Raw genomic sequence first — 27,996 nt, forward strand, 5'->3', positions numbered from 1 at the left:
GCGCGGCGGCGGCCCCGGCGGGGCGGGCGGGGCGGGGCGGGGGCGGGCGGCGGGACCTACTTTCCTCTGGAAATGGCCGCGCCGGGGAGCACCGAACGCCCCGCGCCCCGAGGCCCGTCGGCGTAGGGCGGCCGCGGGGGTGAGCACCGGGCGGGGGGCGCGGGGGTGCAAACGGCCCCGCCGGGGGGCCCGCGCGGGCGGGACGGGCCCCGGCGGCCCCGGAAGGAGCGGCCCCGCGGTCGTGCGGGCTCGGGCCGCGCCGCCTCCGCCGTGCCGCCGCTCCCGGTAAGGCCTGACCGGGGCCGGGCCCAGAGCGCGGCTCCCACGCCTTTGTGTCCGGTACCGGTGGGGCTCCGGCGGCTGCAGCGCAGGTACGGCCGGGCCCGTCGCTCGGGGCCCGGTGCCGGTGCCAGCGTAGGCCGCGGTGGGCCGGGGATCGGGGCCTGGCCGGCTCGATCCCCCGGTTGCACCGGGGAGCGGGGGAAGCGTGGCCCGGGCGCACCGGGGAGGGTGTGGGGGGGGTGGTGTCCCCGCGTGGTGGCTCGGCCCACCCGGGGGCGCGGGCCGGGCCTCCCCCCGGCCCCGGAGCCTTTGCCGGGAGGGCCCGAATCCCCCCGGGCCCACCGGGAACCGGGGCTCGGGAGGTGCTGGGTGGGACACGACGCTCCTGCCCCGCGGCCGGGACCCCGCCGGGGGCTCCCTCCGCCCTCCCCGCGCCGTCTCGGGTTTTTGGGGGGTTGGCGCTGCCCCAGCGCGTCCCCCCCGTCCCCGGTGCTCTGCGCTCTGCGTTGGGGCCCCCCCGGGTCCCGTCCACATCTCCGTGCCCCGTGCTCCGGTTTGGGGTCCCGTTCGCTGCCCCCGCGGTGCCGGAGCCCTCTCGGGTTTTTGGGGCGCGCTCGAGGCAGCGGTAGGAGGGGGCGGCTGCAGATTAGGGCATGGTCCCCCCCACGCTTTGTGTTTCATGTTTTGGGGTGAGTCTTGCCCCCTGTACCTATCCTGGGACCCCCTGTGCTGTGTGGGATTGGGGTTGGATCTGAGGAAATGGGGTACAGGCAGCTGCTGGTGGTGGGGAGCCCGTGTTTTGCTGCATCCCAAATTCCCCGTGAAGATCCCCCACGTGGGAGGCACTGGGGGGGTCCCGGCTTCGATGTGAACACTGGGTGTGCTCCCAGGAGGGTCCTGAGGGCTTCTCAGGGGTCTTGGTGACTCCCTGGGGTGCTGGTGTGTGGTAGAGCCGGGGTCACTGATCCCCCTTCCCTCACGGTTTAATCGAGGTCACTTGGGGGTTTGGTTGCCCCAGATATGTTAGGGTGTCACTGGCTGGACTTGGGGAGGACCTGGTGGGTAGAAGGTGATGGGGAAGGCCAGGGGTTCTCCTGGACCCGTGTGGGGCAGGGATCCACCCCCTGCTCCTGAGGGATATTCCCAGTCCTAGAGCCTCTAAATTGCCTTGGGGAGAGCAGTGGGAAGATGCAGCCCTGTCCCTTGGATAGAGGGAGGCTGCAAGGGTTCCCGGGGAGGTGTCACCATCCCTGGTGCTGACGGAGGTCCCCCCTACAGCTGTGGCCCCCCAGGAACGCCGGAGGCAGGATGGACGAACAGAAGGTGCCCAGCGAGGAGAAGGACACAGCCGCGCCAGGTGAGCCAGGGTAGGACTTTGGGGACCTGTTCCTCTTTCCGCTGTGGTGGTGACACCCGCTGTCCCCACAGCCGATGGGGTCATGGCCTCGGAGGAGATGGGCAGCGCCGAGGGGGACCCCCTGAAACCCCCCGAAGGAGCCTCTGCGGGGCCAGAGCCAGACAACACGGGCACGGAGGGACCTCCCGAGGCTGGCAGGTGAGGGTGGGAGGACTCGGGGGGTGGCGTGGAGCTATCAAAGGGGTCCTAAATATCCCTGACACCCCCCCGTTTGTCTTCTCCTAGCCCTTTGGGCCGCCGCTGTGCCCTCTGCAACTGTGGGGACTGGAGCCTACACGGGCAGCGGGAGCTGCAGTGCTTTGAGCCGGTGCCCGACTGGCCCGAGTGGCTGGGGGGCCACGAGCCCCCCGATGGACCCGGCCAGCCTCCCCCAGGGCCCAGCCAGCTGCCCCCAGAGCCAGAGCTGGCGGGTGACAGCCTGGCACAAATTGGCTTCTCCGAGGGGGTGACCCCAGCGCAGCTCTTCGAGCCGACAGGTGAGTGTGGTCACAGCACGGGGGTCCCTCATCCTGCCACCTGAGCATCCCCAAGCTGTCCCTGACACCCCCTCCCCACAGGGCACTGCTGGGTGCACCACTGGTGTGCGGCCTGGGCGGCTGGTGCGGCACCGGAGGTGGCCGGCGTGGCCAGAGCTGTTTTCTCAGGGATCTCACAGGTGAGCAGATCCCAATGGGTCCGGGGGAATGGCAGGGACTTGGTTTGCTGTGGACTTGCTGCCCTGCAGCAGTGCTCACCCCCTGGACTCCTCTGCCCTCAGAAATGTGAACGCTGCGGGCGGGCGGGGGCCACCATCCCGTGCCGGGCGGCCGCCGGCTGCTCCCGCCTCTACCACTTCCCCTGCGCCGCTGCCAGCGGCTGCTTCCAGTCCATGAAGACCCTGCGGCTGCTCTGCCCCGAGCACGTGCCTGAGGCTGTGGACATGGGTGCGTGGGGCTGGGGACACCACCCCTGGGTGCCGGGACCCTCCTGCCCTGGCGGTGGGTCCTGGCAGGGTGGAACCCCGCGAGCAGGCGGCCCTGACCCCCTTTTCTTGCGGCTGGCAGAGGACGCGCGGTGCTCGGTGTGCAACGGGCCGGGCGACCTGCGGGACCTGGTGTTCTGCACCAGCTGCGGGCAGCACTTCCACGGGGCCTGCCTGCACATCTCCCTGACGCCTCGCAAGCGCTTGGGCTGGCAGTGCCCCCAGTGCAAAGTGTGCCAAACCTGCAGGTGAGCCCCCACACTCGTGCTGCGGATGGGGGTATGTACCCAAGGAGGGGTCCCAGCCCTCACTTACCCCTCTGCCCTACAGGCAGCCCGGCCAGGACTCTGCCATGCTGGTGTGCGAGGCATGTGACAAGGGCTACCACACCTCCTGCACGGAGCCAGCCACCCAGGGCCTCCCCACCACCTCCTGGAAGTGCAAGGTATGTCCTGCTCTCGCTTGGGGCTGCAGGGTGCCTGCCCCCCACTGCGCCCCCTGACACATCTCTGCTTCCCCTGCAGAACTGCTGGGTCTGCTCAGACTGCGGCCAGCACCCCGCAGGGCCTGACTCCAGCTGCCAGTGGTCCCCGGGGTCCGAAGTGTGCGGGGACTGCCAGCAGCACCGTGCCACGGCCAATGTCCCCACGGCGCCAGAGCACTCACCCCGGCCTGACCTGCCCGCCCAGATGTGAGTGGGGATGGGGGTGCTGGTTGGGAGGGGGCTCAGCCCCTCTGTGGGTGGGGGGGATGTGTCCCACAGCCCTGGGGACAGGGTGGTCTGGGCGCTGCCCCCTCACCCAGGTTCCCCCATCCCAGGTCAGAGTCCCCTGTCCCCAGCAAGCCGACGGATGTACCCATGCCCCCGCCTGAGCTGGAGCCTGTGGGGTGTGATGAGGAGACGCAGCCCCTCGTGGACCCCAACGAGACACCCCCAGACGCCAAAGAGGCACCCCCAGACCCCAAGGAGGCTCCCCCAGACAATGCTGAGTCTCCTCCTGGCGAGCTGGCCTCTGTGGAGGTGCTCCCCAGTGAGGAACCCCCGGAAGAACTTCCCTCTGATGAGCTGCCCCTCTATCAGCCACCCCCTGACACGCAGCCCTCTGACATTCAGCCTCCTGATGTGCAGCCCCCTGAGGAGCCCCTTCCTCTCATGCTGCCCCCCAAGGAGCCTCCCTCTGACGAGCTGCCCCTTGAGACACCATCCCTTGCTGAGCTGCCCCCTGACAGACCCTCCCTTGAGGAGTTGCCCCCCAGTGAACCACCCCACAATGAGCTGCCCCTCGATGTCCCTCCCCTTGCTGAGCTGCCCCCTGAGAAACCAGCGTTTGAAAAGTCACCCCCCCATGAGCTGCCCCCTGAAGTACTGCCCATTGACAAATCACCCCCTGACGAGTTGCCCCGCGATGGGTCGCCCCCCAAACCTCCCCTGGAGGAGCCGCCCCTGGAGGAGCCGCCCCTGGTGGAGCCGCCCCTGGAGGAGCCGCCCCTGGAGGAGCCGCCCCTGGAGGATCTGCCCCCCGAAGAGCTGCCACCCGAAGAACTGCCCCCTGAAGAGCTGCCCCCCAGTGAACCACCCCCCGTTGAGCTGCTCCCTGAGGAGCCTCCTCCCGAAGCGCTGCCCCTCGAGAAGCTGAGCCCTGAAGAGCCCCCCCTTGTTGAGTTGCCCCCTGAAGAGCCAGTCCCCAGCGAGCTGCCCCCCGAGGAGGACCTGAAACCACCAGGTAATCTGGGGACTTTACACTGTCCTCTTTCCCCTTCTGTTGTCTCCAGTGGGTGTGGGGGTCCTGTGCCAGGGGCTTCTCCCAGCACTGGCTTTGCCTGATCCCCGTATTCCTTCTGTTTTCATGTTGTTGCCCTGTTTGGGGTATGTGGGGAGCAGTAGTGGGGGTAGTCGTGCCTCTCAATCCCAGGCTGGGTGGCGCAGGGGAGGATGGAGTGGACCCCCTCACTTCCTCACCCCATCCCCCAGGCCTCCTCCCCGAGGTGACAGTGGCAGAGGAAGCGCCAGCCCTGGCTCCAGAGGTGCTCCCTGAGGAGGAGATGGAGCTGGAGCCAGAGCCCTCGCTGCCCCCTGAGATGACTCCCCCACCCTCAGCTCCCCCAGGTGAGTCTGGGGAAACACCAGGGTTGGGATTGGGGGTGTGGGTGTCTTTGGGAGGCTGTGATATCACTCTTCCCCCCTCTCTGCCCCCAGCTCTCCGTGCCATCTCACCTGCACGGACCCCAGCCCCCTCCCCTGATGCCAAGGAGGACGAGGTGCTCGAGCCCCCCACCCCAGCCCTGCCTGAGCCCCCTGGCAGCCCTGGTATCGCCATGGACACCGACCCCCCTGGCTCCCCGCCACCATCCCTGGGCTCCCCTGCTGTCACCCTGGCTCCTGCTGAACCACCTGAGGATGAGGAGATGGAGATGGCCGGTGGCGAGGGGGAGTCCCCAACCAGCCCTCCTGGAGATGCCCCCCACAGCAGCCCAGCCCCTGAGCTGGGGCCCTTCCCAGGCCTGCCTGAGGAGGAGGAAGAGGAAGAAGAAGAGGCACCGAGGCTGGAGAGGGAGGGCACCAGTGGAAGCTCCCCACCACTCAGCGAGGAGGATGCCCTGGAAGAAAGTCGGGCTGCGGGGGACCCTGAAGTCAAGGGGTCCCCTTCAGGGTCCCCCCTGCTCCTGGAACCGGAGGAGCTGGGCCCTGAGACCCCCATGGAGGTGTGCACTACCGGCGAGAAGCTGCTGGGGCATGGTGACGAGGGGTGCCCCGAGCCCCCCGCGCTGCGCCCACGGCCCGACATCCTCAACGAGATCTCCAACCTGAGCCAGGGGGACACGAGCAGCAGCTTCCCTGGCTCGGAGCCGCTGCTGGGGTCCCCAGACCCTGAGGGCGGGGGGTCTCTGTCCCCTGAGCTGGGCCCAGCGTCGGCTGATGCCAGCCTGCAGAAGGAGGATGCTGGGTCACTGCCGCTGGGTGCTGAGACCGATGACTCGCTGCTCTTCGAGCCAGCAGCCAAGGGTGACGGGGACAAGAGCCGGCGCCGCAGCTCCCCAGGGCGCTCCCGTGTCAAGCAGGTATAAGAGGACCCCGCTCACCACAATTCTGGGGACCCCTCAACCTGAGCGCCCTGCTGGGACCACGTCCCCTCCCTGGGCTGCCCCTGCAGCCAGTAGGCGAGGGCTGAGCGCGTGGTGGGGTGGGATGGGGGCAGTGTCCCTCTGCTGCCCTGGCATGAGGGTCCCACTGGGCCTCCCGGTGCTGTAACTCCCCTCTCCACTTGGCCACAGGGGCGCAGCAGCAGCTTCCCTGGGCGGAGGCGGCCCCGAGGTGGGTCCCACGGGGGCCGAGGCCGAGGCCGTGCACGCCTGAAGTCGACCACCTCGTCTGTTGACACCTTAGCAGTAAGGCTGGGCTGGGGCAGAGGTGGGGTCCAGGGAATCCTTGAGCTGTTCGGCTGAAGAGCTGAGAGTCTTCCCCTTCCCTATCATCCCTTCCTTGGAAAGACTTAAGAGCCCTTAGTGTGGGGGGGTTGGGGTCTCGTGGGAGGTGAAACTGCCTGTGCCTTTGCTGAGTCTGGGGGCTTCACCACAAAATCATAGGCCAGGTACAGAGCTTTCCCTGGGGAGGGGTTCTGCTGCCCCTGCATCTTCCTGGTGCCCCCAGAGTGCACAGAGAGGGTGTCCTCAGTGCTGAGCCTCCTGCTCTGTTCTCAGCTCGCTGACGTGGAGAGCTCGCCCAGCAAGGAGGAGGACGAGGACGATGATGACACAATGCAGAACACAGTCGTCCTCTTCTCCAACACAGACAAGTTTGTGCTCATGCAGGTAACGAGGGCATGGCTGGATGGACAGATGGACAGGGTGGGACAGACTCTGTCCCTCTTCCATCAGCCACTGTCTCCTCACTGACAACCTCTCCCCCCAGGACATGTGCGTGGTGTGTGGCAGCTTTGGGCGTGGGGCCGAGGGGCACCTGCTGGCCTGCTCCCAGTGCTCCCAGTGCTACCACCCCTACTGCGTCAACAGCAAGGTGAGGAGGGGGCCCAGGACCCCCAGCGCCATCACAGAACTGTGCTATGCCCCCCCAGGACACACGAGGTCATGCCTGGCACGTCTTGTGCGTTGAGTTGTGCTCTGGCATGTCCGTGCCAAGCCCTGGGGTATCCCCACAGCCACACCGAGCCTGGGGACCCCTGTGGCCATGCCCAGGGCTCATGTGGCTGCTCTCCCATGTCCCCAGATCACCAAGGTGATGCTGCTGAAGGGTTGGCGCTGCGTGGAGTGCATCGTGTGTGAGGTGTGCGGCAAAGCCTCCGACCCCTCGCGCCTGCTGCTCTGCGACGACTGCGACATCAGCTACCACACCTACTGCCTGGACCCACCGCTGCAGACCGTGCCCAAGGGCGGCTGGAAGTGCAAGTGGTGCGTGGGGGACACGAGGGGAGCCATGGGGGGAGCTCGGTGCTGGCGCTGACCCCTCAGGGCCCTCTCTGCAGGTGCGTGTGCTGTGTGCAGTGTGGGGCTGCGTCTCCTGGCTTCCACTGCGAGTGGCAGAACAACTACACCCACTGCGCGCCCTGCGCCAGCCTCGTCGTCTGCCCCTTCTGCCGCGAGAAGTACGTGGAGGACGACCTGCTCATCCAGTGCCGGCACTGCGATCGGTGAGCACAGCGCCCTGGGCTCGAGGGGCTCAGATTTGGGGTCCTCCAGAGGAGGCCGTGGTGTGTGACGGGTCCCCCATGCTGCCCGCAGGTGGCTGCACGCTGCGTGTGACAGCCTATTCACTGAGGAGGAGGTGGAGCAGGCTGCGGATGAAGGTTTTGACTGCAGCGCTTGCCAGCCCTACGTGGTCAAACCTGGTGAGTTCATGGGACAGGGGGGAGCTCTGGAGGACCTGGGTTTGAGTGGTGTGGGGACTCACCTGCTCCTCTGCTTTCCTGCCACAGTGCCTGCGCCTTCCGCAGAGATGATCAAAGCCAAGGATCCAGGTATGTGTGGTGCCCTCTCAGGGCCATGGGGTTCCTAGGGCTGTGCTCTCTTCTGGCCGCACATGCAGTGCTGGTGTTTGTCCCCTCAGAGCCGCAGTATTTCCGCTTCGAGGGCGTGTGGCTGACAGAGACGGGAATGGCCGTGCTGCGCAACCTGACGCTGTCACCCCTGCACAAGCGGCGGCAGCGCAAGGGCCGCCCCGGCACCCTCAACGGGGACGGGGGGCTGGAGGGGGGTGACCCCCTGGGCCCCGAGGACAAGAAGGACGGTGACGTGGACACCGATGAGCTGCTCAAAGCTGACAGTGGGTGTTCCTGCTGGGAGAACCGGGGGGTTGCGGCGTGGGGGTGTCAGGGGATCCCACTAATGTGCACCACCCCAGCAGTGGGTGTGGAGCACATGGAGTGCGAGATCAAGCTCGAGGCTCCGGCCAGCCCTGACCGCGACGTTGGAGCTGATGGGGACTCAGGGAAGGGGCTTGAGGACCCTGAGGAGTGCAAGAAGAGGAAGCGCAAACCGTACCGGCCTGGTGAGTGTCCTGCAGGCCCTGAACCCTTCCAGGCTCTTCTGTGACCCCGCTGTGATCCCCCCATCCTTCTCTGCCCCGCCAGGCATCGGCGGATTCATGGTGCGGCAGCGCAAGTCCCACACGCGGCTCAAGAAGGTCTCAGCGGTGCTGCCGGACGTGGGACGCGAGGGGCTGAGCACTGAGGGACACCCTGAGGATGGTAGGGCCCAGTGGCACCCTTTCCTTTCCCCATTCCCCTTTTTCCCTCCCCTTTCCCCCATTTCCCCCCCTCTTTTTCACCCTTGTTTCCCCCGCTTTTTTCCCTGCTTTTTGCTCCCTTTTTTTCCCCCCGCTTTTTCCCTTCTTTTTTTTCCCCTTTCCCCCCCTTTTTCCCTCCTTTTCCCCCCCTTTCCCCCTCTTTTCCCCCCCTTCTTTCCAATTTTCCTTCCGCCCTTCCTTCCTCCCTCCCCTCCCTCCTTCCCTCCCTTAGCACCATTCTTTTTCTCCATTTCCGTTCCCTTCTCACCCCCAGGGATGTGGAGGGGCCCTCAGGGTGCACCTCACAGCCAGTGGCACAGGAACAGCCCCAGACCCTTTTTGGGGGTGGGTGTTCATTGCTGGGGGGCTGTTGCAGGGGCTCCTGGTGATGTCCCCACTGAGGCTGGCCTGGATCCAGGCTCAGGAGAGGGGGACGAGAAGAAGAAGCGCCAGAGACGGAAGAAGAGCAAGTTGGAGGACATGTTCCCCCCGTACCTGCAGGTGGGATGGATGGGGATGGATGGGGGGGATGGATGGGGGGCACCCCCCGATGCTGACGGAACCCTCCCGTTCCAGGAGGCGTTTTTTGGGAAGGCGCTGATGGACCTGAGCCGGAAGGCGCTGCTGGCAGCAGGCGGGGTTGGGGACGGGGCCGCCCGCCCTGCCTTGGGCCAGGGTGCCCCAAGGCCCAAGGGGGACCCCAACCTCACTGGGGCACTGCAGGGGGGCATCCCAGACAGGAGGGAGACCCCCACCCACCCCCGAGGTGAGTGTGGCAGGAGAGGGTCTGCAAGCCAAACCATGGCTGCTGCAGGGGTGTTACCGGGGGGTTGCTGTGGGTCCCTAGTGTGGTTGGAGGTTCCTGGGCTTGTTGGGGTTGTTGCAGGTCCTTGGGTTTGTCAGAAGTTGTTGCGGTCCCCAGGATGGCTGAGGGGTTTTGGAGGGGAGGGGGGACACTGGAAGTCGCTGGCGTTGTTGGGGGACCCCCACTGTGGGCAGCTGTGAGGGGCGGCCATCGCTGCTGAGGGGTGTGGGGGGTGGCCATCACCTCTGAGGGGTGTAGAGGGTGGCCATCACCTCTGAGGGCTGTGAGGGACTGTGGGGGGCAGCCATCACCACTGAGGACTGTGGGGGGTGACCGTCGCCTCTGAGGGTTGTGGGGGGCTGTGGGGGATGGCCATGGTCACTGAGGGCTGTGAGGGGCGGCCATTGCCACTGAGGGCTGTGAGGGACTATGGGGGATGGCCATGGTCACTGATGGCTGTGGGGGGCTGTGAGGGGTGGCCATCGCTGCTCTGGGTGTGAGGGGTGGCCATTGCTGCTGAGGGGTGTGAGGGGCTGTGAGGGGCGGCCATGGCCACCGAGGGCTGTGGGGGATGGCCATGTTCACTGATGGCTGTGGGGGGCAGCCATGGCCACTGAGGGCTGTGAGGGACTATGGGGGATGGCCATGGTCACTGATGGCTGTGGGGGGCAGCCATGGCCACTGAGGGCTGTGGGGGGTGGACATCACCTCTGAGGGCTGGGGGGCTGTGAGGGGCAGCCATCGCCCCTGAGGAGTGTGAGGGGCGGCCATTGCCACTGAGGGCTGTGAGGGGCGGCCATCGCCACTGAGGGCTGTGGGGGGCAGCCATCGCCACTGAGGAGTGTCAGGGGCGGCCAAGACCAATGAGGGGTGTGAGGGGCAGCCATCGCCACTGAGGAGTGTGAGGGGCGGCCGTCACCACCGAGGGCTGTAGGAGGACGCTGGGGCTCGGGGTGGGTCCTGACCCCGCTCACTGAATCCTGGGGTACCCTGCAGGCGACGACAGCACTGACGGCAGCGCCGCCGCTCCCGATGACGACGGCAAGGACGACGCCAAGGCCGAGGACCTGGGTGAGAGCCCTGAGGGACCCCCGAGTCTGCCACGGGGCACAGGGCGCCCTCAGCCATGGGGGCCAGGCTCTGTGGTGCAAGGGCTCGCTCTGGGCAGGGCTGAGCCCGATGGTTCCCTACGCGTCAGTGCCGTGGTGCCGGTGACCGTGGAGCGGCGCCCAGAGCGCCCCCGCGCGGCGCGGCGCCGCTGGAGGACCGCGGGGCTCCTGGCGCTTGCTGGGGGACGGGGGCTGCCCCGGGGGTCCCCAGCGCTGAGCTGGGGGTCCCAGGGGCTGAGAGCACGTCCTGATCCTTCCTCACAGGGGCCGACGAGCCGAAGGATTCCCCAGACCGCGGGGATACCGAGAAACCAGCCACGCCGGGCGAGGGAGCGCTAAGCTCCGACCTCGACAAGATCCCCACGGAAGGTGAGCCCATCTTGCGCCCCCTCTTCTGCTGAAGCGGCGGTGGTCCCCGAGGTTTCTCCGCTTCCCATCAGTGTGGTATTTGCACCCAGTTCCTGCGTTTGCCTCTGCAGAGCTGCCCAAGATGGAGAGCAAAGACGTGCAGCAGCTCTTCAAGGACGTGCTGGGCTCGGCGGAGCGCGGGGAGCAGCCCCTCAACTGCGTGGCTGCGGGGATGGAGGCCGGGCAGGACCCCAGCCGAGCACAGCGGCCGTTCCTGCAAGGAGACCTCCAGCTCTCGGGGCAGGGTGGGTGGAATTGGCAGAGCCCCCATTATCCAGGAGGTCCCTAGAGAGGGTGGTGAAGGGCAGAGCTTGTTTCCAGCCTCAGGAAAGCCAAACTCACAGAGCTTAGCCTGCTCGCAGAGAACTGCTGCCTTTGGTATATGAGAGCCCATGCTCCTGGGTATTCCCCGTTGCTCTGGGGGTGAACATGGAAAGCATTTTGGGGATTGTGTTGCTTAGGGGTTGTTTGGACCCCCAGGGCAGGTGCACGGGTGTGCCCCAACTTTGTTTTCCCTGCAACCCATCTCCTTTCCCTCACAGGGAGCGTTTCCTTGGGCTCGCTCTCCGGATCCGTGTCCTTGGACTCGTACTCGGGTGTCTGCCAGTCCCCATTCCTGGATAACAGGTACTTAGAGGAGCTGGAGGATCCCCTCCTGGGAGGAACTGAACTGCAGGGTGTCCTGGGACCCACTCTTCCCTCACAACTCGACAATCTGTGACACTCCTCTCCACTCAGGGAGCGGAGTGGCTTCTTCAGCCCAGACCACTGCGAGCCCGAGAGCCCCTGGGCCAGCAGCTCGGCCGCCACCACCCCCTCGACCCCCACGACGCCCACGACGGAGGGCGAGGGTGACGGGCTGTCCTACAACCAGCGCAGCTTGCAGCGCTGGGAGAAGGACGAGGAGCTGGGTGAGCTCTCCACCATCTCCCCTGTCCTCTACGCCAACATGAACTTCCCCAACCTCAAGCAGGATTATCCAGGTAGGGCTCTGGGGGGGCTGCAGCCACCCCATTGGGGTGAGGGTTGGGGGTATGGGTGGAGCATGACTCCCCTGGTCCCTTTCTCGAGGGGAGATCCCGGCTGTTGTGCCACTGAAGCGTTCTCTACAGTGGGCAGGGGGTCTCAGCTCCATCTCCTGGGCTGTCCTTTCACATGAAGGGGGAATGGTGACCCACCAAGGATATGAGTGGGCTCGTCAGGTCCGGGCTAATTTTGTTTTCCTCCCCTGTATCTGCTCGTACTGGACTCCCAGACTGGTCGAGCCGCTGCAAACAGATCATGAAGCTCTGGAGGAAGGTCCCTGCCACGGACAAAGCCCCATATTTGGTGAGTGCCAGGAGGTCAGTGGGGTGGGGGGCCGGGGCACCGGGGGCTGCAAGTCAGCTGGCTTCGTGTCTTTGTTAGCAAAAGGCCAAAGATAACCGGGCGGCTCATCGCATCAACAAGGTGCAGAAGGTACGTGAGGCGTGGGGAGGTGCCCGGCGGCCCCGGCCCAGCCCTTGGGGACATTGGTGTACCCACCCCCAGCCCGTGCCCAACCCGTGGGGAGGGCAGGAGGGCTCCCGCAGCACTGATGGCCTGGCTCTCTCTGCAGCAGGCCGAGAGCCAGATCAACAAGCAGACCAAAGGGGAGGGACTGCGCAAGCCTGAGAGGCCCTCGCTGCACCTGCGGATCCCGGTGCCGCCAGGGGCACAGCCCGTCTACATCAGCAGCCCCCCCGCCACCGGCGAGGGCTTCCTGAAGCCCCCGGCGGGTGCCGGAGGGGGACCGGAGTCTCCCAGCGAGCTCTTCCTCAAGCTCCCGCCCCAGTCCCCTGCCCAAGTGCCTTCGCACGATCCCTACGGCGCGGCCCCTGCCTACACGCTGGAGCCCCGCTTCCCCTCGCCCCTGGGCCAGAGCCCCACGTCGGGGGCTGCCTTCCAGCCTTTCCCTAGCCAGCCCCAGCCCCTCACAGCCCCCCGTGCTCCCCCTGACTTCCACCCCACTCCGCCTGGCACCCCCCGGCACCAACCTGGCACCCCTGACCCCTTCCTGAAGCCCCGGTGCCCCTCCTTGGACAACCTCTCGGTGCCAGGGAGTCCTGGGGCGCGGCCCCCTGAGGCCCTGCTCTCTCCCCTGCCTTTTGGGGAGCAGAAGAAGGGTCTGGAGGTGAAGAAGGAGGATGGGGGAAGCCTGGGGGTCTGCTCGCCCGGCTACACTTCTGCCATGGGCTACGGGGACTCCCCAGGTGGCCCCCACCTCTCGGCTGCGGAGCTGAAGGCGGCCGACGTCTTCAAAGCCCCCATGACCCCACGGGTCTCTCAGGTAGAGCCGCAGAGCCCGGGGCTGGGGCACCGGCCCCCCGACCCCCATCCCCTGGCCCCCTCACCCCCTGGCCACCCTGATTTGTACCGTCAGTCGCCCTACCTGGACCCCTACTCGCAGCCCCCGCTGACGCCCCGGCTGCAGCCCCCCGAGGCCTGCTGCGCCCTCCCACCCCGCTCCCTGCCCTCTGAACCCTTCTCCCGCATCCCTGCCAGCCCCCAGTCCCAGTCCAGCTCCCAGTCCCCCTTAACCCCCCGCCCTCTCTCCAACGAAGCCTTCTGCCAGTCCCCTGTCACCCCTCGCTTCCAGTCTCCTGATCCCTACTCCCAGCCACCCTCCCGGCCGCAGTCCCGGGATCCCTTCACCCCACTGCACAAACCCCCCCGTCCACAGATGCCGGAGCCGGGGTTCAAGTCAGTGGGGACGGCTGGCGGAGGTTTTGGGGGCGCCCCGGCTGGTGACCCCCACGCCAAGGCAGCGGCTGGGCCACAGCCGCCCTTTGCCCGCTCGCCTGGTGCCAGCGTTTTCCCGGGGAGCCAGCCCCCCATGCGCTTCACCTTCCCCCCGGCCGTCTCGGAGCCGCTCAAGGGCTCCCCGTCCCACCAGCCCCACGGGATCAACAGCCATTACGGCTCTGGGAAGCCCCAGAGCTCGGCCTACGCCTCGTCCCCCAGCTTCCACCAGGCCAGCAGCCCGCTGGGCCCTGGCGCTGCCGCCCCTGACTCGTACAGCCTCTCGCCCCTGCGGCCCCCGTCGGTGCTGCCGCCGCAGCCCCCGGCACCCCCGCAGCAGCAGGACCCTTCTGGAGCCTTCCTGCCCCGTGCTGCGCTGGGACTGACGGCCGACAAGAGGGAGGAGGTGGCTGCAGGGCTCTCAGCACCCCCAAACAGGGACCTGGCAGAGCTGCCTGGTGCCCAGGATGGGGCTCTGGGCACCATGAGCCAGTCGGAGCTGGAGAAGCAGCGGCAGGTGAGGTCTCTCCTGGAATCCAGTTGCATCCATTCGGGTTTGGGAGAGAATGAAAGGGGAAAAACTGGGACTGTGGAGGCATTGATGACCACTCTGTGGTTTGTTTTGCTGTGTTCAGTCCTGTTGCCACTCTGGGCTCTTAACAATGAATTCTTCTCAGCGCCAGCGGCTCCGGGAGCTGCTCATCCGCCAGCAGATCCAGCGGAACAGCCTTCGGCAGGAGAAGGAGAGCGCGGCTGCTGCCGCCTCCTCCTCACCAGCTAGCTGGGCACCTGAGGTCGGCGGGCAGAGCTTCGAGCTGAGCCGGGCCATGGCCCCGTACCAGCCGGCACAGGTGGGAGAGCCTGGGGATGGTGTGCATGGTGGGGATGCAGCTGACAGAGGGGCATGGGGGATGCAGCTGATGGAGTGGCACAGGGGGGATGCAGCTGACGGAGGGGTTTGGGGGATGCAGCTGATGGAGTGGCACAGGGGGGATGTGGCTGATGGAGGAGCACAGTGGGCACAGGATGTGGCTGATGGAAGGGAAAGAGTGGGGGGAAGAAATGTGACTGATGGTGGGATGTCTCTTTTTTCCTCCCTTCCTCCAGGACAAGGCTCTCCTCGGGACTCTGGCCACGGCAGCTGGCGCAGGGAAGCTGCCCGGCTCTGTCATGGTGCAGGCAGCGTTCACGCAGGACGAGCGGCTCTCCCGGCCCCCGCCGGCGGCCACGCCAGCCATGCTGGACATCAGCGGGCGGTGGGTGCCCCCTGGCAGGGCGATGGGCTCAGCATGTGTGGGAGGGAGCCAGCAGATACCACACGCATACCCCCAGCTTGTGGGGATCACTCTGGAGGGAGGGGATGGCTGTGGTTTTTGGGTGCTTGGCGCAGTCTGAGGGGAATGGGATGTGGCGTGTCGGGGCTGTACCGAGCTGGTGCCAACACCACGGTGTCTTCCAGGGCGGCGGTGGGGCCCCCCCAGGCCTTCTACCCCCGTGGGGTCTTCCCATCAGCATCCCCGCAGCAGCAGCAGCACCTCTGGCAGCAGCAGCAGCAGCAAGCGGCCGTGGCAGCCCTGCGGCTCCCTGTCACCTCCCGCTTCGCCCCGCCGGCCACCGGGACCCCCATGGGCAGCCTGGGCACCCGCCTGGCCACCCCAGCCGAGGCCGTGCCCCCCTCACCAGCTGCCCTGGGCGCTCCCTTCATCGAGCTACGACACAACGTGCAGAAGGGACCTGGGGGCGTGGTGGGATCTCCTTTTACCCCCCAGGCACCCCGGCCTCGATTCTTCCTGCCCGGAGATGAAGGCACCCCCCAGGCCCTGTGCACCCCCGTCATGCCCCTGCAGGCGCTGCCATCCCAGAAGGTTCCAGCACTGCTGCCACCCCCATCCCCGCAGGGAGCAGAGATGGGCAACAGCCACCAGCAGCCCCACGCCAAGGCGGCACCCCCGCTGCCAGCCCCCACCCTGGAGCTGCAGCAGCACATCCCCCCACGCCCGCTGTCCTCCGGTGCCACCCTCCGCCCCGAGGGTCCCAAGGATGGCCCCGCTCCAGACCCTGCGCCCGCCCCAGGGAAGAGCCACCTGAGCCTGGAGGGGGGGCGGCTGCCCTGCGAGGTGCCCGTGGAGCCAGATTTGGATGACGACTTCGGCTCCCACAAGGACTTGGAAGATGATGATGATTTGGCCAACCTTAGCCTTGATCCAGACGTGGCCAAGGGGGATGACGACTTGGACAACTTGGACAGCCTGGAGACAGCAGACCCCCACCTCGATGACCTGCTGAATGGTGATGAGTTCGACCTGCTGGCCTACACTGACCCCGAGCTGGACACTGGTGACAAGAAGGACATCTTCAACGAGCACCTGCGCCTGGTGGAGTCAGCCAATGAGAAGGCTGAGCGTGAGGCCCAGCTCAAGACGGAACCACCAGCACCCACCCTGAAGCTCCCTGACCCTGGAGACAGCAAAGATGTGGCCCCATCTGCAGAGGATCAGGAGGTTCCCAAGGAAGGACTGGTGTCTGGGATGGGCTTGGGACTCTCTGCCTGCCCCACGGGCGCTGTGCTGGCCACTGACCCAGCTTTCAAGGCACAGGGTGCAGAGGCAAAGGCCGGCTCGCTGCCCACTGATGTCAAGCCCAAGCTGGAGGAAGGCTGCCTGAAGACCTCGCCCTGCCAGTTCACCACCACTGGCCCCGAGCGCCTCCCAGTGCCCGTCAAGTCAGAAGCGTTGCAGGGCACAGATAAAATCTCTGCCTCCCTGGGGCTGAGTGTCAAACCTGGCCAGACCCTCCTGAGCTCCAGCACTGGCCCCACTCGCCTCAGCCTGACTCCGTTTTCCAACAGTGGCCACGCTGGTGTCCCCGTGCTGGAGAAGGATCCCTATACCGGCCCTGGCCGTGGGCTGGCAACTGCCCAGCTGGGTGGCCAGAGCAACCCCTTGCTGGAGAAGTTTGAGCTGGACAGTGGAGCCTTGGGGCTGGGCAGTGCCCGGCACTCGCCAGCGGATGACTTGGACAAGATGGAGAGCTCATTGGTGGCCAGCGAGCTGCCCCTGCTCATTGAGGACCTCCTGGAGCACGAGAAGAAGGAGCTGCAGAAGAAGCAGCAGATGTCAGCCCACCTGCCCCGTGGCACTCCCCACCTCCAAGCCCCAGGGCACCCCATGCTGCACACAGGGGCATCTGGGCAGCCTCCCGAGGGGCAGCCACCCCGTCTAGGCACCCCACAGACACCCCTCCAGCTGGGGCTGGTGGCCCGGCCACCGCTGCTGCCACCACAGCCCCCCCGGCTCAGCGCACCCCAGCAGGGTCCGGCTCTGGGCCCCCACATGGGCATGGGCTCTGGGCAGCCCCATGTGCTGTCATCCCCCCACGGGGTGCAGGTGGCCCTGGGGCAGCCGCAGCAGAGCCAGCAGCAGGTGCTGGTGCAGAAGCCGATGGCTGGGGTGCAGCCCCCCACCCTGGGCCTGAAGCCCACCCAGCTCGTCATGCAGCAGCAGTTGGCCAACAGCTTCTTCCCAGACACAGGTAGGGGTTGCAGGTGGTTTTGCTGGGGGAGCACGGGGTCCTTTTGGGTGGGGGGGGCATAGGGCTGAATGTGCTGTGGTCATTGTCCCGGCAGACCTGGACAAGTTTGCGGCCGAGGACATCATGGACCCCATTGCCAAGGCCAAGATGGTGGCACTGAAGGGCATCAAGAAGGTGATGGCTCAGGGCAGCATCGGGGTGGCCCCAGGCATGAACAGGTAACAGACATGGGGATTTGTGGGGGACAGAGTGGGGCAGGCAGGTTGCTTTGGCTCTGGCTCACAGCCCATTTGTGTGTGTGTTTTCCAAAGGCAACAGGTTTCCCTGCTGGCCCAGCGGCTCTCAGGGGGCCCGGCTGTCTCTGAGATGCAGAACCACTTACTGGCAGGGAGCGGGCAGGTGAGTGGGGTGTCCTACAGGGGTCTCTTGGGGCTGGCAGGCCAGACCTGGTGGTTTTATGGCTCTTCGGGTGGTGGGGGTCTGCAGGGAGATGACAAATCCACAGCACATATTTCAAACGCTCCCTTTTCTGCCAGGAACGGAGCGGCACGGACCCGACCCAGGCTCGTCCCAACCCACCCACCTTTGCACAGGGCGTCATCAGTGAGTAGTGACATGGCAGGGCTGGCGTGGTGCGGGACAGGGTTCTGGGGCTGGGGTCCGCACTGACCTGGGGTCTCCACTGGCCCAGGGTCTCTGCTCACCCGGGGTCCCCACTGATCTGAGCCCTCTCCCCGTCCCACAGACGAGGCCGACCAGCGCCAGTACGAGGAGTGGCTGTTCCACACGCAGCAGCTGCTGCAGATGCAGCTGAAGGTGCTGGAGGAGCAGATCGGGGCGCACCGCAAGTCCCGCAAGGCGCTGTGTGCCAAGCAGCGCACGGCCAAGAAAGCTGGGCGGGAGTTCCCCGAGGCCGACGCTGAGAAGCTGAAGCTGGTAACGGAGCAGCAGAGCAAGATCCAGAAGCAGCTGGACCAGGTAGGACTCTGCATGTAGGTGGGCACCTTGTCCCTGGTGCAGATGTGATGTCCCCAGTGCTGCTTCGCTGTTCCCAGTGCCAACCTCGCTATTCCCAATTTTCATATTGCCGTCCCCAGTGCAAACGTGATGTCCTCAGAGTCACTATGCCATTTCTGGCTCTACTGCCCTGCTGTCCCCAGCACTAATGCTGTGCCAGTCCTGGTATTAATTCCCTGCTGTTCCTAGAACTAATGCTCTGCCATTCCTGGCACTCATGTCCCACTGTTCCTGGGGCTAATGCCATGCTGTTCTGCCACTAATGCACTGCCATTCGCAGCACTAATGCCCTGCTGTCTGCAGCACTGGTGCTCCACTGTCCCAGCATTTATCCTGTGCCATTCCTTGTGCTTATGCCTTACTGTCCCCAGCAGTAAAACTGTGCCATTTCCGGTGGTGGCGGTGTGCCATTTCTAGCATTGTTACTGTGCCATTCCTAATGGCTCCCCTGTTCTGGGCACTAAAGCTGTGCTATTCCTGCTGCTGATGCTCCACCATCCCCAGTGCGAAGATTGTATCATCTCCCTGTCCCTGGTACTAATGCCATGCCATTCCTGGCACTAAAACCCTGCCATTCCTGGCACTGACACCCCTCCGTCCCCGTCAGGTGCGGAAGCAGCAGAAGGAACACACCAACCTCATGGCTGAGTACCGCAACAAGCAGCAGCAGCACCAGCACCAGGCCTCAGCCGTGATGGCCCTGAGCCCCTCGCAGAGCCCTCGCCTCATGTCCAAGCTCCCGGGACAGCTCCTCTCGGCACACGGCGTGCAGCAGCCCGGGGGAGCCCTGGTGGGAGCGCAGGGCCTCGGGCAGCAGCCAGGGCAGCCTGGAGGGCTGCGCCTGCCCCAGGGCGGTGTGTCCATGGCCGTGCAGCAGGGCCTGTCCTTCATGGGGCAGCAGCCCGTAGGGAACGCCCCGGGACCCGGCTCCTCTGGCGCCTTCTTCAGCGGGAACCCTGCGCTGCGCGGGCTGGCCGCTGACAGCCGCCTGATGCAGGAGCGGCAGCTCCAGAGGATGCAGCTGGCACAGAAACTGCAGCAGCAGAACATGCTGGGACAGGTGTCGCTGCAGCAGCAGCCAGGTGTGATGGGCCAGACGTCAATGCAACAGCCAGGTGTGATGGGACAGGTGTCGCTGCAGCAGCCGGGTGTGATGGGACAGGCGGCCATGCAGCAGCAGGGCGTGATGGGACAAACATCAATGCAGCAGCCGGGTGTGATGGGACAGGCAGCCATGCAGCAATCAGGTGTGATGGGACAGGCAGCCATGCAGCAATCAGGTGTGATGGGACAGACGTCGCTACAGCCATCAGGCGTCATGGCACAAGCATCAATGCAGCAACAGGGCGTGATGGGTCAAACCTCCATGCAGCAGCCTGGTGTGATGGGACAGGCATCGCTGCAGCAGCCGGGTGTGATGGCACAGGCGTCCATGCAGCAGCCAGGTGTGATGGGACAGACGTCGATGCAGCAACAGGGTGTGATGGGTCAGGCGTCCATGCAACAGCCAGGTTTGATAGGACAGAGCTCGATGCAGCCACAGAGCATCATGGCACAGACGTCCATGCAGCAATCAGGTGTGATGGGACAAGCTTCAATGCAACAGGCAGGTGTGCTGGCCCAGACATCGCTGCAGCAGCCAGGCATGATGGGCCAGGCATCCATGCAGCAGCCAGGTGTGCTGGGCCAGGCCCCAGTGCAGCCAACAGCCGTGCCGGGGCAGCCTGGCCTGCTGGGGCAGCAGCAGCAGCAGCCCCCAGCCCCACAGCCCGGCGCAGGAGCTCAGCCCATGGTGCCGAAGCAGGCGGGGCTGTTGGGCAGCCAGCAGAGCCTCCTGGTGCAGCAGCTCTCACCCCAGCAGCAGCCAGGTGTGCTGGGCCACGGGCCAGGGCTGCAGCACCAGCCTGTGCTGGGCCACCCCCCACCCCAGCGCCAGGTCGTCCTGGCCCCCCACCAGCAGCGGGTGCTGGGCTCGCCCCAGCTGACGCCGCAGACTCCGGGGATGCTGAGCCACCGGCTCGTGCTATCCCAGCAGCTGGGGCAGTCTCGGGCACTGTTGGCTCCACAGCAGCAGCAGCAGAACTCAGCGGCTGCCCAGCCAGGTCTCCTGGGGCTGGGCCAGGGGCAGCCCTCCATCCAGCACTTTCCGCAGCACGGGGCGGGGGGCCAGGCCCCCTCTGTGCTGCACCTGAGTCAGGGAATGCAGCTGGCCCCGGCGGTCCTGGCTGCCAAGGACCAGCCCGTGGGGATGGATGGCAGTGCCCTGCACGCTGAGGGCGGCGAGAGCGGGGGGCAGCTGCATGGGGAGCAGCAGGGAGCCCTCAACCCCGCGGGGCTGGGGGGCCCGGAGGCCCCCAAGCACCAGGCTGAGCTAGGGCAGGGCCAGCAGCTCCTCTTGAGCTCCCCACAGCCGGGTGTCTTGCGGGCAGCCCCTGGGCAGCCAGGTGCCCTGCTTGCCCCACCGCTGCAGAGCCCTGGGGCTGTCCACCCCGAGCTGTCCCAGCAGCACGGGGACACGGCCGGGGTGACAGAGCAACCACTGGGCTGTGGGACAGGCCCAGCACAGGCCTTGGTGCCGCCACCGCGGCCCCCAGAGCAGCCAGGCAAGGGGGTGGCAGGGGCCCTGCCAGGGCAGCCACAGCCCCCACGGCTCCAGAGCCCCGTTCAGCACAAAGTAGGGCCAGCGTCGGGCACGGCCACTCTCCCCCCAGGTCTCCTGGGGCAGGTGCCAGGGCCGGTGATGGGCCAGATCCGGGCGCAGCTCCAGGGTGTCCTGGCCAAGAACCCGCAGCTGCGGCATCTGACACCACAGCAGCAGCAGCAGCTCCAGGCCCTCCTGGTGCAGCGGCACCAGCAGAGCCTGCTGCAGCAGAACCAGGCACTACGGACCCCTGGCCCCTTCCCCGGGCAGGCCCCGGACTACAGCTTGTCAGCTACCCGCCAGCCCCCTCGTCCCATGGGGCCACTTTTCCAGCCCCGGGCAGATGCCCCAGCAGAGGCACAGACCAGCTCTGCCACTGAGCCGGGGCGGGCTTTGCCAGGGCAGCCTCCCCAGCAGCCCCTGGCTGAGCTGGTTCAGGCAGCTCTGGCTGCCCGTGGCCCCCAGCCCGGCCTCATTCGCCTCCCCACACCACCAGCCCCCTCGCCCCTGGGCTGCGCCCCCCAGCACCTGGCCAGCCCTGAGCAGAGCCCCCAAGAGCCAAAGAAGACGTCACCGGGAATCCCGGCTTTGGCCCCCAGCCCTGCAGCACCCACGGAGCCGGTGCTGGCTCAGACACCGAGCGGGGCCCTCCCTGACCCAGCACAGGGCCCCTGGGACGCTGAGGCACCTGGGGTGGACCCAGCTGACCCTGGTGAGAGCCGCGTCAATGGGGCAGTGCCAGAGGGGGCCCCCACAGCAGGCGAAGCCCCTCAGGTGTTGGTGAAGCAGGAGCCGAAGGAAGAGGTGGCAGCAGTGGCACAGTCTGAGGTGGATGGAGACGAGACAGCAAAACCAGATGCCAATGGGGACCTTGGGGACAGCCAAGCCAACAGCCTGCTGGCCCCGGGTGGGCGCTCCGAGGCTGGGCACCTGCTGCTGCAGAAACTACTGCGGGCCAAGAACGTGCAGCTCTCAGCTCAGAGCCCAGGCGAGCTCAATGGGCACGTGGAGAACCGGAGCACTGGGACAGAGCCACGGCCACAGTCACTGCTGCTGGGCCGGGAGGTGAGCAGCAGAGGCTGGGCTGGGGGTGCGATGGGTGAGGGGCTGTGCTGGCACTGCTCATGCCCCCTTTTTCCTCCTCAGGACCCCTCCATTGCCAGGAAGCCAGCACCCACCAAGCCTAAGCGGGTACAGAAAGGCAACGAGCGGATGCCAGCGTCCCGCAAGAAGCTGCGGAAGGATGAGGGGCTGCGTCCTGGCGAGGCCCTCATGAAGCAGCTGAAGCAGGTATGGCCGCGGGCTGAGGCATGGCAGGGGGATTCCTTTGCCCCTGTCTCCCCCTCACCGCTCTGTCCCCAGGAGCTGTCACTGCTGCCGCTGACGGAGCCGACCATCATGGCCAACTTCAGCCTCTTCGCGCCCTTCGGCAGCAGCCCCATCAACGGGAAGAGCCAGCTGCGGGGCGCCTTTGGCAGTGCTGTGCTCGACAGTGTCCCGGACTACTACTCCCAGCTGCTCACCAAGGTGAGAGGGGGGTTGTTCCCTGTTTTCCCCCTAGTCCGGGGGTCCTGGACCATCCTGCTGTTCTCACCCCACCGTCTCCCCCCAGAACAACCTCAGCAACCCACCCACGCCACCCTCCTCGCTGCCCCCCACACCCCCTCCCTCCGTGCAGCAGAAGATGGTGAATGGTGTCACAGCCCCTGAAGAGCTGGGGGAGCAGCCCAAGGATGCCGACCCAGCCCGTGAGCCCCACGGCCAGAAAGGTGAGCCAGGCTGGCACAGGGGAGGCACAGAATCCACGCTGCCACCTGTCATTCCCCCCCATGACACTAATCGCTTCTCTGCAGATGCACCAGCTGTGGAGGTGAAGAGCCTGGACCTGCTGGCAGCACTGCCCACCCCTCCACACAACCAGACCGAGGACGTCAGGTTAGACTCCCTTTGTGGTAACCCCCCACAAGTGACATCTGCTCCTCCATGGGTGACACCAGGCCCTGTGGCCCCTGACACCTCCATCCCCACAGGATGGAGAGTGACGATGAGAGCGACTCACCCGACAGCATCGTCCCTGCTTCATCCCCCGAGAGTGTCCTGGGCGAGGAGCTGCTCCGTTTCCCACTTCTCAGCGAGGCCAAGCCAGAGCTGGAGGAGCGTGTGCTGTCCCCCATCATCCCCATCATCCCCCGGGCCAGCATCCCAGGTGGGATGGGCTGGAGGGGTGTGTGGATCAGGGCAGGAGTGGTCTGTGGTCCATATGGACTGGGCAAGAGGGAGTCTGTGGGATGTGCAGCACAGGGAGGGGATTTGGAGCATGTGTGTCAGGTAAGAAGGGATATGGATGGGGCAGGACGGAGTTCTTGGTCTAGGAGGGGTTTAAGAGAGCCTGGGGAAGGGTTCTTGGGTAGTGCAGGATGTGAGAGAAAGGGATTTGCGGGGTGGTGGATTCCCTGCAGGGATCTGGGGCAGCTGGGGGGGCTCATGGGTGGCTGTTGGTGGCGCTGGGTCTGCACAGTTCTGGCCCTGGCTCTGACCCCCCTCTCCCCACACCAGTCTTCCCTGACACAAAACCATACGAGGTCGCAGAGCCCTTTGGGGCTCCACCAGGGAAAGTGGGGGCTGCAGGCCCTGGAGCCCCATGGGACAAGGGCAAGAGCAGCGAGGTCTCTGTCATGCTGACAGTGTCTGCAGCAGCTGCCAAGGTGAGTGAGGGGATGGGGAGATTCAAGACCCTTGAGGTCCCAGCAGTGACCCAACACAGTGACACCTGTGACACCCTGGACCCATCCTGCCTTCCTCTCACCTAGAACCTCAATGGGGTGATGGTGGCCATGGCCGAGCTGCTGAGCATGAAGATCCCCAGCTCCTATGAGGTGCTGTTCCCCGACGGCCCTGTGCGAGCAGCTGTGGTTGAGGCCAAGAAGGTGGAGACCGATATGGCTGGTGAGTGTTCACCTTGTCCCCGTGGCCCCCCGTGTCCCCAGACTGGGACCCCCATGACGGATGGTCCATCCCTCTCCCAGGAATGCTCGGAGGGAAGGAGAAGGCGCTGGCTGGGAAGGTGCCGGACAGCAGCTCTGAGTGGCTGAAGCAGTTCGATGCGGTGCTGCCAGGGTACAGCCTCAAGGGCGAGCTGGACCTCCTGACGCTGCTCAGACAGGTCAGTGGGCGTGCAGGGGTCCCTGCGGTGCTGGTAGACTGGGAGGGGGTTTTGGGGTACCCACAGGGCTGTGGCTGTGTGGGGGTACAGGAGCAGGGACTCTGTGTGTGTGGTGGTCCCTGTGGGTCACCCCATGACTGCACGGCGTTTCCTGGGGGTTCAGGTCTCCCCATGGGCTGGTGCTGGGTCTTGCAGGAAGGAGTCCAGGAGGTCCTTGCAGGACTCGGGCCATGTGGCATGCTGATGTCCCTGCTGGGCCAAGGACCCCTCCCTGCGATGCTCAAGGAGGTTGGGGGGGGTCTCCATCCCTCCAACGCTCTGACCCGTGTCCCCTCCCCGTGCCGCAGGAGAGCCCTGCTCCTGAGAAGACCCTTCACCACTGCTACGTCAACAACGTCTCCAACCTGGATGTGCGGCAGCTCTCTGTCCTGCCCCAGGAGCCCTCGCCCCCGCTGTCCCCCTCCGTTCCCTCCCCGTCCAGCCCCGCTGAGCCCACCAGGGTCCCCGACCCTGAGGCGTCCCACGAGGCAGCCCCAGTCCCATTGTCACCACTGCCACCGGCCCCCTCGCCAGCCCCCCAGGAGGAGGGGGCTGCGGCCGTCCACTCGCCGCCCCGTTTCAAGCCGCGATCTCGGCCTCTGGAGGACGGGGACGAGGCGAGGCCACGGCTGAAGAAGTGGAAGGGGGTGCGCTGGAAACGGCTGCGCTTCCTCGTCACCATCCAGAAAGGGGGAGCCAAGCGTGACGGCGACAAGGAGATCGCCGAGTTCATCGACAAGCTGGGAACCACACTGCGCCCCGAGAAGGTGCCGCAGGACATGCGCAAGTGCTGCTTCTGTCACGAGGAGGGCGACGGGGCCACGGACGGGCCGGCCCGCCTACTCAACCTTGACCTCGACCTCTGGGTCCACCTGAACTGTGCCCTGTGGTCCACGGAGGTGTATGAGACTCAGGGAGGGGCCCTGATCAACGTGGAGGTGGCCCTGCACCGTGGGCTGCTCACCAAGTGCTCCCTGTGCCAGAAAACCGGTGCCACCAACAGCTGCAACCGCATCCGCTGCCCCAGCGTGTACCACTTCGCCTGCGCCATCCGCGCCAAGTGCATGTTCTTCAAGGACAAGACCATGCTGTGTCCCCTGCACAAGCTGAAGGGGCCCTGCGAGCAGGAGCTCAGCAGCTTCACCGTGTTCCGCCGCGTCTACATCGAGCGGGACGAGGTGAAGCAGATCGCCAGCATCATCCAGCGTGGGGAGCGGCTCCACATGTTCCGTGTGGGCGGCTTGGTCTTCCACGCCATCGGGCAGCTCCTGCCACACCAGATGGCCGATTTCCACAGCGTCACGGCCCTCTACCCTGTGGGCTACGAGGCCACGCGCATCTACTGGAGCCTGCGGACCAACAACCGCCGCTGCTGCTACCGCTGCACCATCTGCGAGAACAACGGGCGCCCCGAGTTCGTCGTGCAGGTCATCGAGCAGGGCCTGGAGGATCTTGTCTTCTCTGACTCCTCGCCTCAAGGTGAGGAGTTGGGATATGCCAGCGTCCAACCTTTGTCCCAGTGGCTGAGCCACGCCAGAGCACACCAGAGGGTGGGGCATGGAAGGTGGCTTGAGGCTCCCCCTGGGTCCCCATCTTCAGCTCATGGCACTCGGAGCTCTGCTCTGGTGACAAGGTGGTGATCGGTCACTTGGGCTCAATGATCTTGGAGGTCTTTTCCAGCCTAATTAATTCTGTGGTTCTCCCTTCCCTTGGCAGCTGTCTGGAACCGGATCATCGAGCCAGTAGCGATGATGAGGAAGGAGGCTGACATGCTGCGACTCTTCCCCGAGTACCTGAAGGGTGAGGAGCTCTTCGGCCTCACGGTGCACGCAGTGCTGCGCATCGCTGAGTCGGTAGGTGCCAGGGTGGGTGTGGAGGTGTCTCCTCCATCCTGGGGTCCACCCTGCTGGGGAAGGGCCCAGTGGCTCTTGCTGCTGCCTCTTGACCTCCGGTCCTTCCACGTCCCCCTCTGCAGCTGCCGGGTGTCGAGAGCTGCCAGAACTACCTGTTCCGCTACGGGCGCCATCCTCTGATGGAGCTGCCCTTGATGATCAATCCCACCGGCTGCGCCCGCTCCGAGCCCAAGATCCTCACCCACTACAAGCGGTAAGTGGGGTCGGAATTCACCGGACCCACCAGGGGAGCTGGGATCCCTGGGCATCTCTCAACTCTAACCCTTCTCCCCCTCCCGTGAAAGGCCCCACACCCTGAACAGCACAAGCATGTCCAAGGCCTACCAGAGCACGTTCACGGGCGAGACCAACACGCCCTACAGCAAGCAGTTTGTGCACTCCAAGTCCTCCCAGTACCGGCGCCTGAAGACGGAGTGGAAGAACAACGTGTACCTGGCACGGTCCCGCATCCAGGGGCTGGGGCTCTACGCAGCCAAGGACATCGAGAAGCACACGATGGTCATCGAGTACATCGGCACCATCATCCGCAACGAGGTGGCCAACCGGCGGGAGAAGATCTACGAGGAGCAGGTGAGGCTCTGCTGGGGTTCTGGGGGCTTGTGTGGGGACTTGGGCAAGGTGTGGAGAGACTTGGGTGGGACATTGTGGGCTCTGGTGGGACATGGAGGGACTTTGAGAAGGAAATGGGGGAGTCAGATGAGAAGCTGGGGCCTTGAGTGGGATGTGGGTGGCCTTGGGTGAGATGTTGAAGGCTCTGGCAGGACATGAGGGGACTCAGAATGTGGAGGGATATCAAGGGTTCTGGTGGGACATGGACGGTCTCGGGTGGGTTGTTGGAAGCTCTGGTAGGACATGGAGCGACTCAGGTGGGATGTGGAGGGACTCGTATGGGATTTGAGGGTCTCCAGTGGGACATGGGATGGTGGACATCAACTCGGATGGGATATGGGGACCTCAGTGCACCCCTGAACCCCCTCTTCTCCTCCGTGGCAGAACCGCGGCATTTACATGTTCCGCATCAACAACGAGCACGTCATTGACGCCACGCTGACAGGGGGCCCGGCCAGGTGAGCACGGGGGGCTTTGGGGTGGTGGGATACCGCCAGAGGAAGCCATGACGTCTGTCTGTCCTGCCCCCGGGTTGGGGCTGACCCCGCTGGTCCCCCAGGTACATCAACCACTCGTGTGCCCCGAACTGTGTGGCCGAAGTCGTGACCTTCGACAAGGAGGACAAGATCATCATCATCTCCAGCCGGCGCATCCCCAAGGGGGAGGAGGTCAGTGAGGGACTGAGGGGGTGCTGAGGGGGGTCCTGGGGGTCCCAGGGAGGGGGGCTGGAGGTGGCAGAACTGAGCTCTGTGCTTTGGGTGACTCCCCGCTCCCTCCCAGCTCACCTACGACTACCAGTTCGACTTCGAGGACGATCAGCACAAGATCCCCTGCCACTGTGGAGCTTGGAATTGCAGGAAGTGGATGAACTAACTGGGAAAAAGGGGCTGGGGGCTGCCACCCCCGCCTCAGAGACCTCGCCGAGCCCCCCAGGGCTGCAGGAGGTGCCAGGGGCGGCCGGGCACTGAGGGAGAGCAGCGGCCGCGGAGCTGCCGGCCCTGCCCGAGCGGGACGGACGGACAGATGAACTGGCAACTCAGGGTTTTCTTTGCTTCGTCCTGCGAGGAGAAAAAAGGAGTGGGGGGGCTCAGAAACGCCCCCTTCACCACCCCCTGCCTGCCTCCCTCGTGGGAGAGCTGTGGGGGAGCAGCGCCAGGCCCAGCGCGGCCGGAGCGATTGTGCAGAGCCGGTCTGGATATAACGATTATTTTATTTTATTTTATTTTGGTTTCTTTTTTTTTTTTTTGATTTTCCTTTTAAGTTTCTTTTTTTTTTTTTTTTGGTTTTTTTTTTTTTTTAGAAACTAATGATATTTGCTCGCTAATTACCAAGGTAACACAGACTCCTTGAGCTCGACAATCCGGGCTCTGCCCCGCCGGCGTGGCGGCCAGAGCTTGCTCGGTTCCTTTGATCTCTTTTTGTTTGTGCGTGTGGACGAGACCCCGGAGCGGCGGCGGGATGCAGCCAAGACCCCGACAGACACAAGGAGCTTCTGCACCCAAACCTACCTCATTTTAAGTGTTAGATTCGTTTCTTTTTATTTGTTGTTGTTTTTAAATGTGAGCCCCCCCCCCATCCCAACCTGCCCCCCACCCCCCCTA

At 65.4% G+C, this 27,996-nt stretch overlaps 1 protein-coding gene across 1 annotated transcript; it reads left to right on the plus strand.

The window, feature by feature from the left end:
- Positions 1–61: 61 nt before the first annotated feature.
- KMT2D (lysine methyltransferase 2D) lies at positions 62–27,975 on the plus strand. The gene is made up of 55 exons (XM_077788652.1): positions 62–139; positions 1,561–1,639; positions 1,711–1,837; positions 1,925–2,175; positions 2,257–2,354; positions 2,457–2,622; positions 2,743–2,908; positions 2,991–3,105; positions 3,185–3,351; positions 3,480–4,384; positions 4,633–4,767; positions 4,858–5,720; positions 5,934–6,047; positions 6,360–6,470; positions 6,571–6,675; positions 6,886–7,067; positions 7,142–7,306; positions 7,398–7,504; positions 7,592–7,633; positions 7,723–7,938; positions 8,020–8,163; positions 8,246–8,362; positions 8,777–8,901; positions 8,977–9,166; positions 10,202–10,276; positions 10,579–10,683; positions 10,794–10,967; positions 11,265–11,349; positions 11,461–11,705; positions 11,978–12,051; positions 12,130–12,180; positions 12,320–13,999; positions 14,160–14,333; positions 14,590–14,738; positions 14,942–17,013; positions 17,108–17,231; positions 17,325–17,412; positions 17,550–17,616; positions 17,759–17,991; positions 18,638–21,736; positions 21,818–21,961; positions 22,034–22,198; positions 22,284–22,440; positions 22,525–22,606; positions 22,702–22,877; positions 23,228–23,376; positions 23,482–23,617; positions 23,698–23,834; positions 24,182–25,352; positions 25,590–25,726; positions 25,849–25,979; positions 26,071–26,356; positions 26,780–26,853; positions 26,955–27,063; positions 27,176–27,975. The coding sequence occupies exons 2-55, from the start codon at positions 1,591–1,593 to the stop codon at positions 27,266–27,268; spliced, it is 16,302 nt and encodes a 5,433-aa protein (XP_077644778.1). The 5' UTR covers positions 62–139; positions 1,561–1,590; the 3' UTR covers positions 27,269–27,975.
- Positions 27,976–27,996: the final 21 nt, after the last annotated feature.

The sequence above is a fragment of the Lonchura striata genome, chromosome 27 (genome assembly GCF_046129695.1).
Source record: "Lonchura striata isolate bLonStr1 chromosome 27, bLonStr1.mat, whole genome shotgun sequence".
Taxonomy (NCBI): domain Eukaryota; kingdom Metazoa; phylum Chordata; class Aves; order Passeriformes; family Estrildidae; genus Lonchura; species Lonchura striata.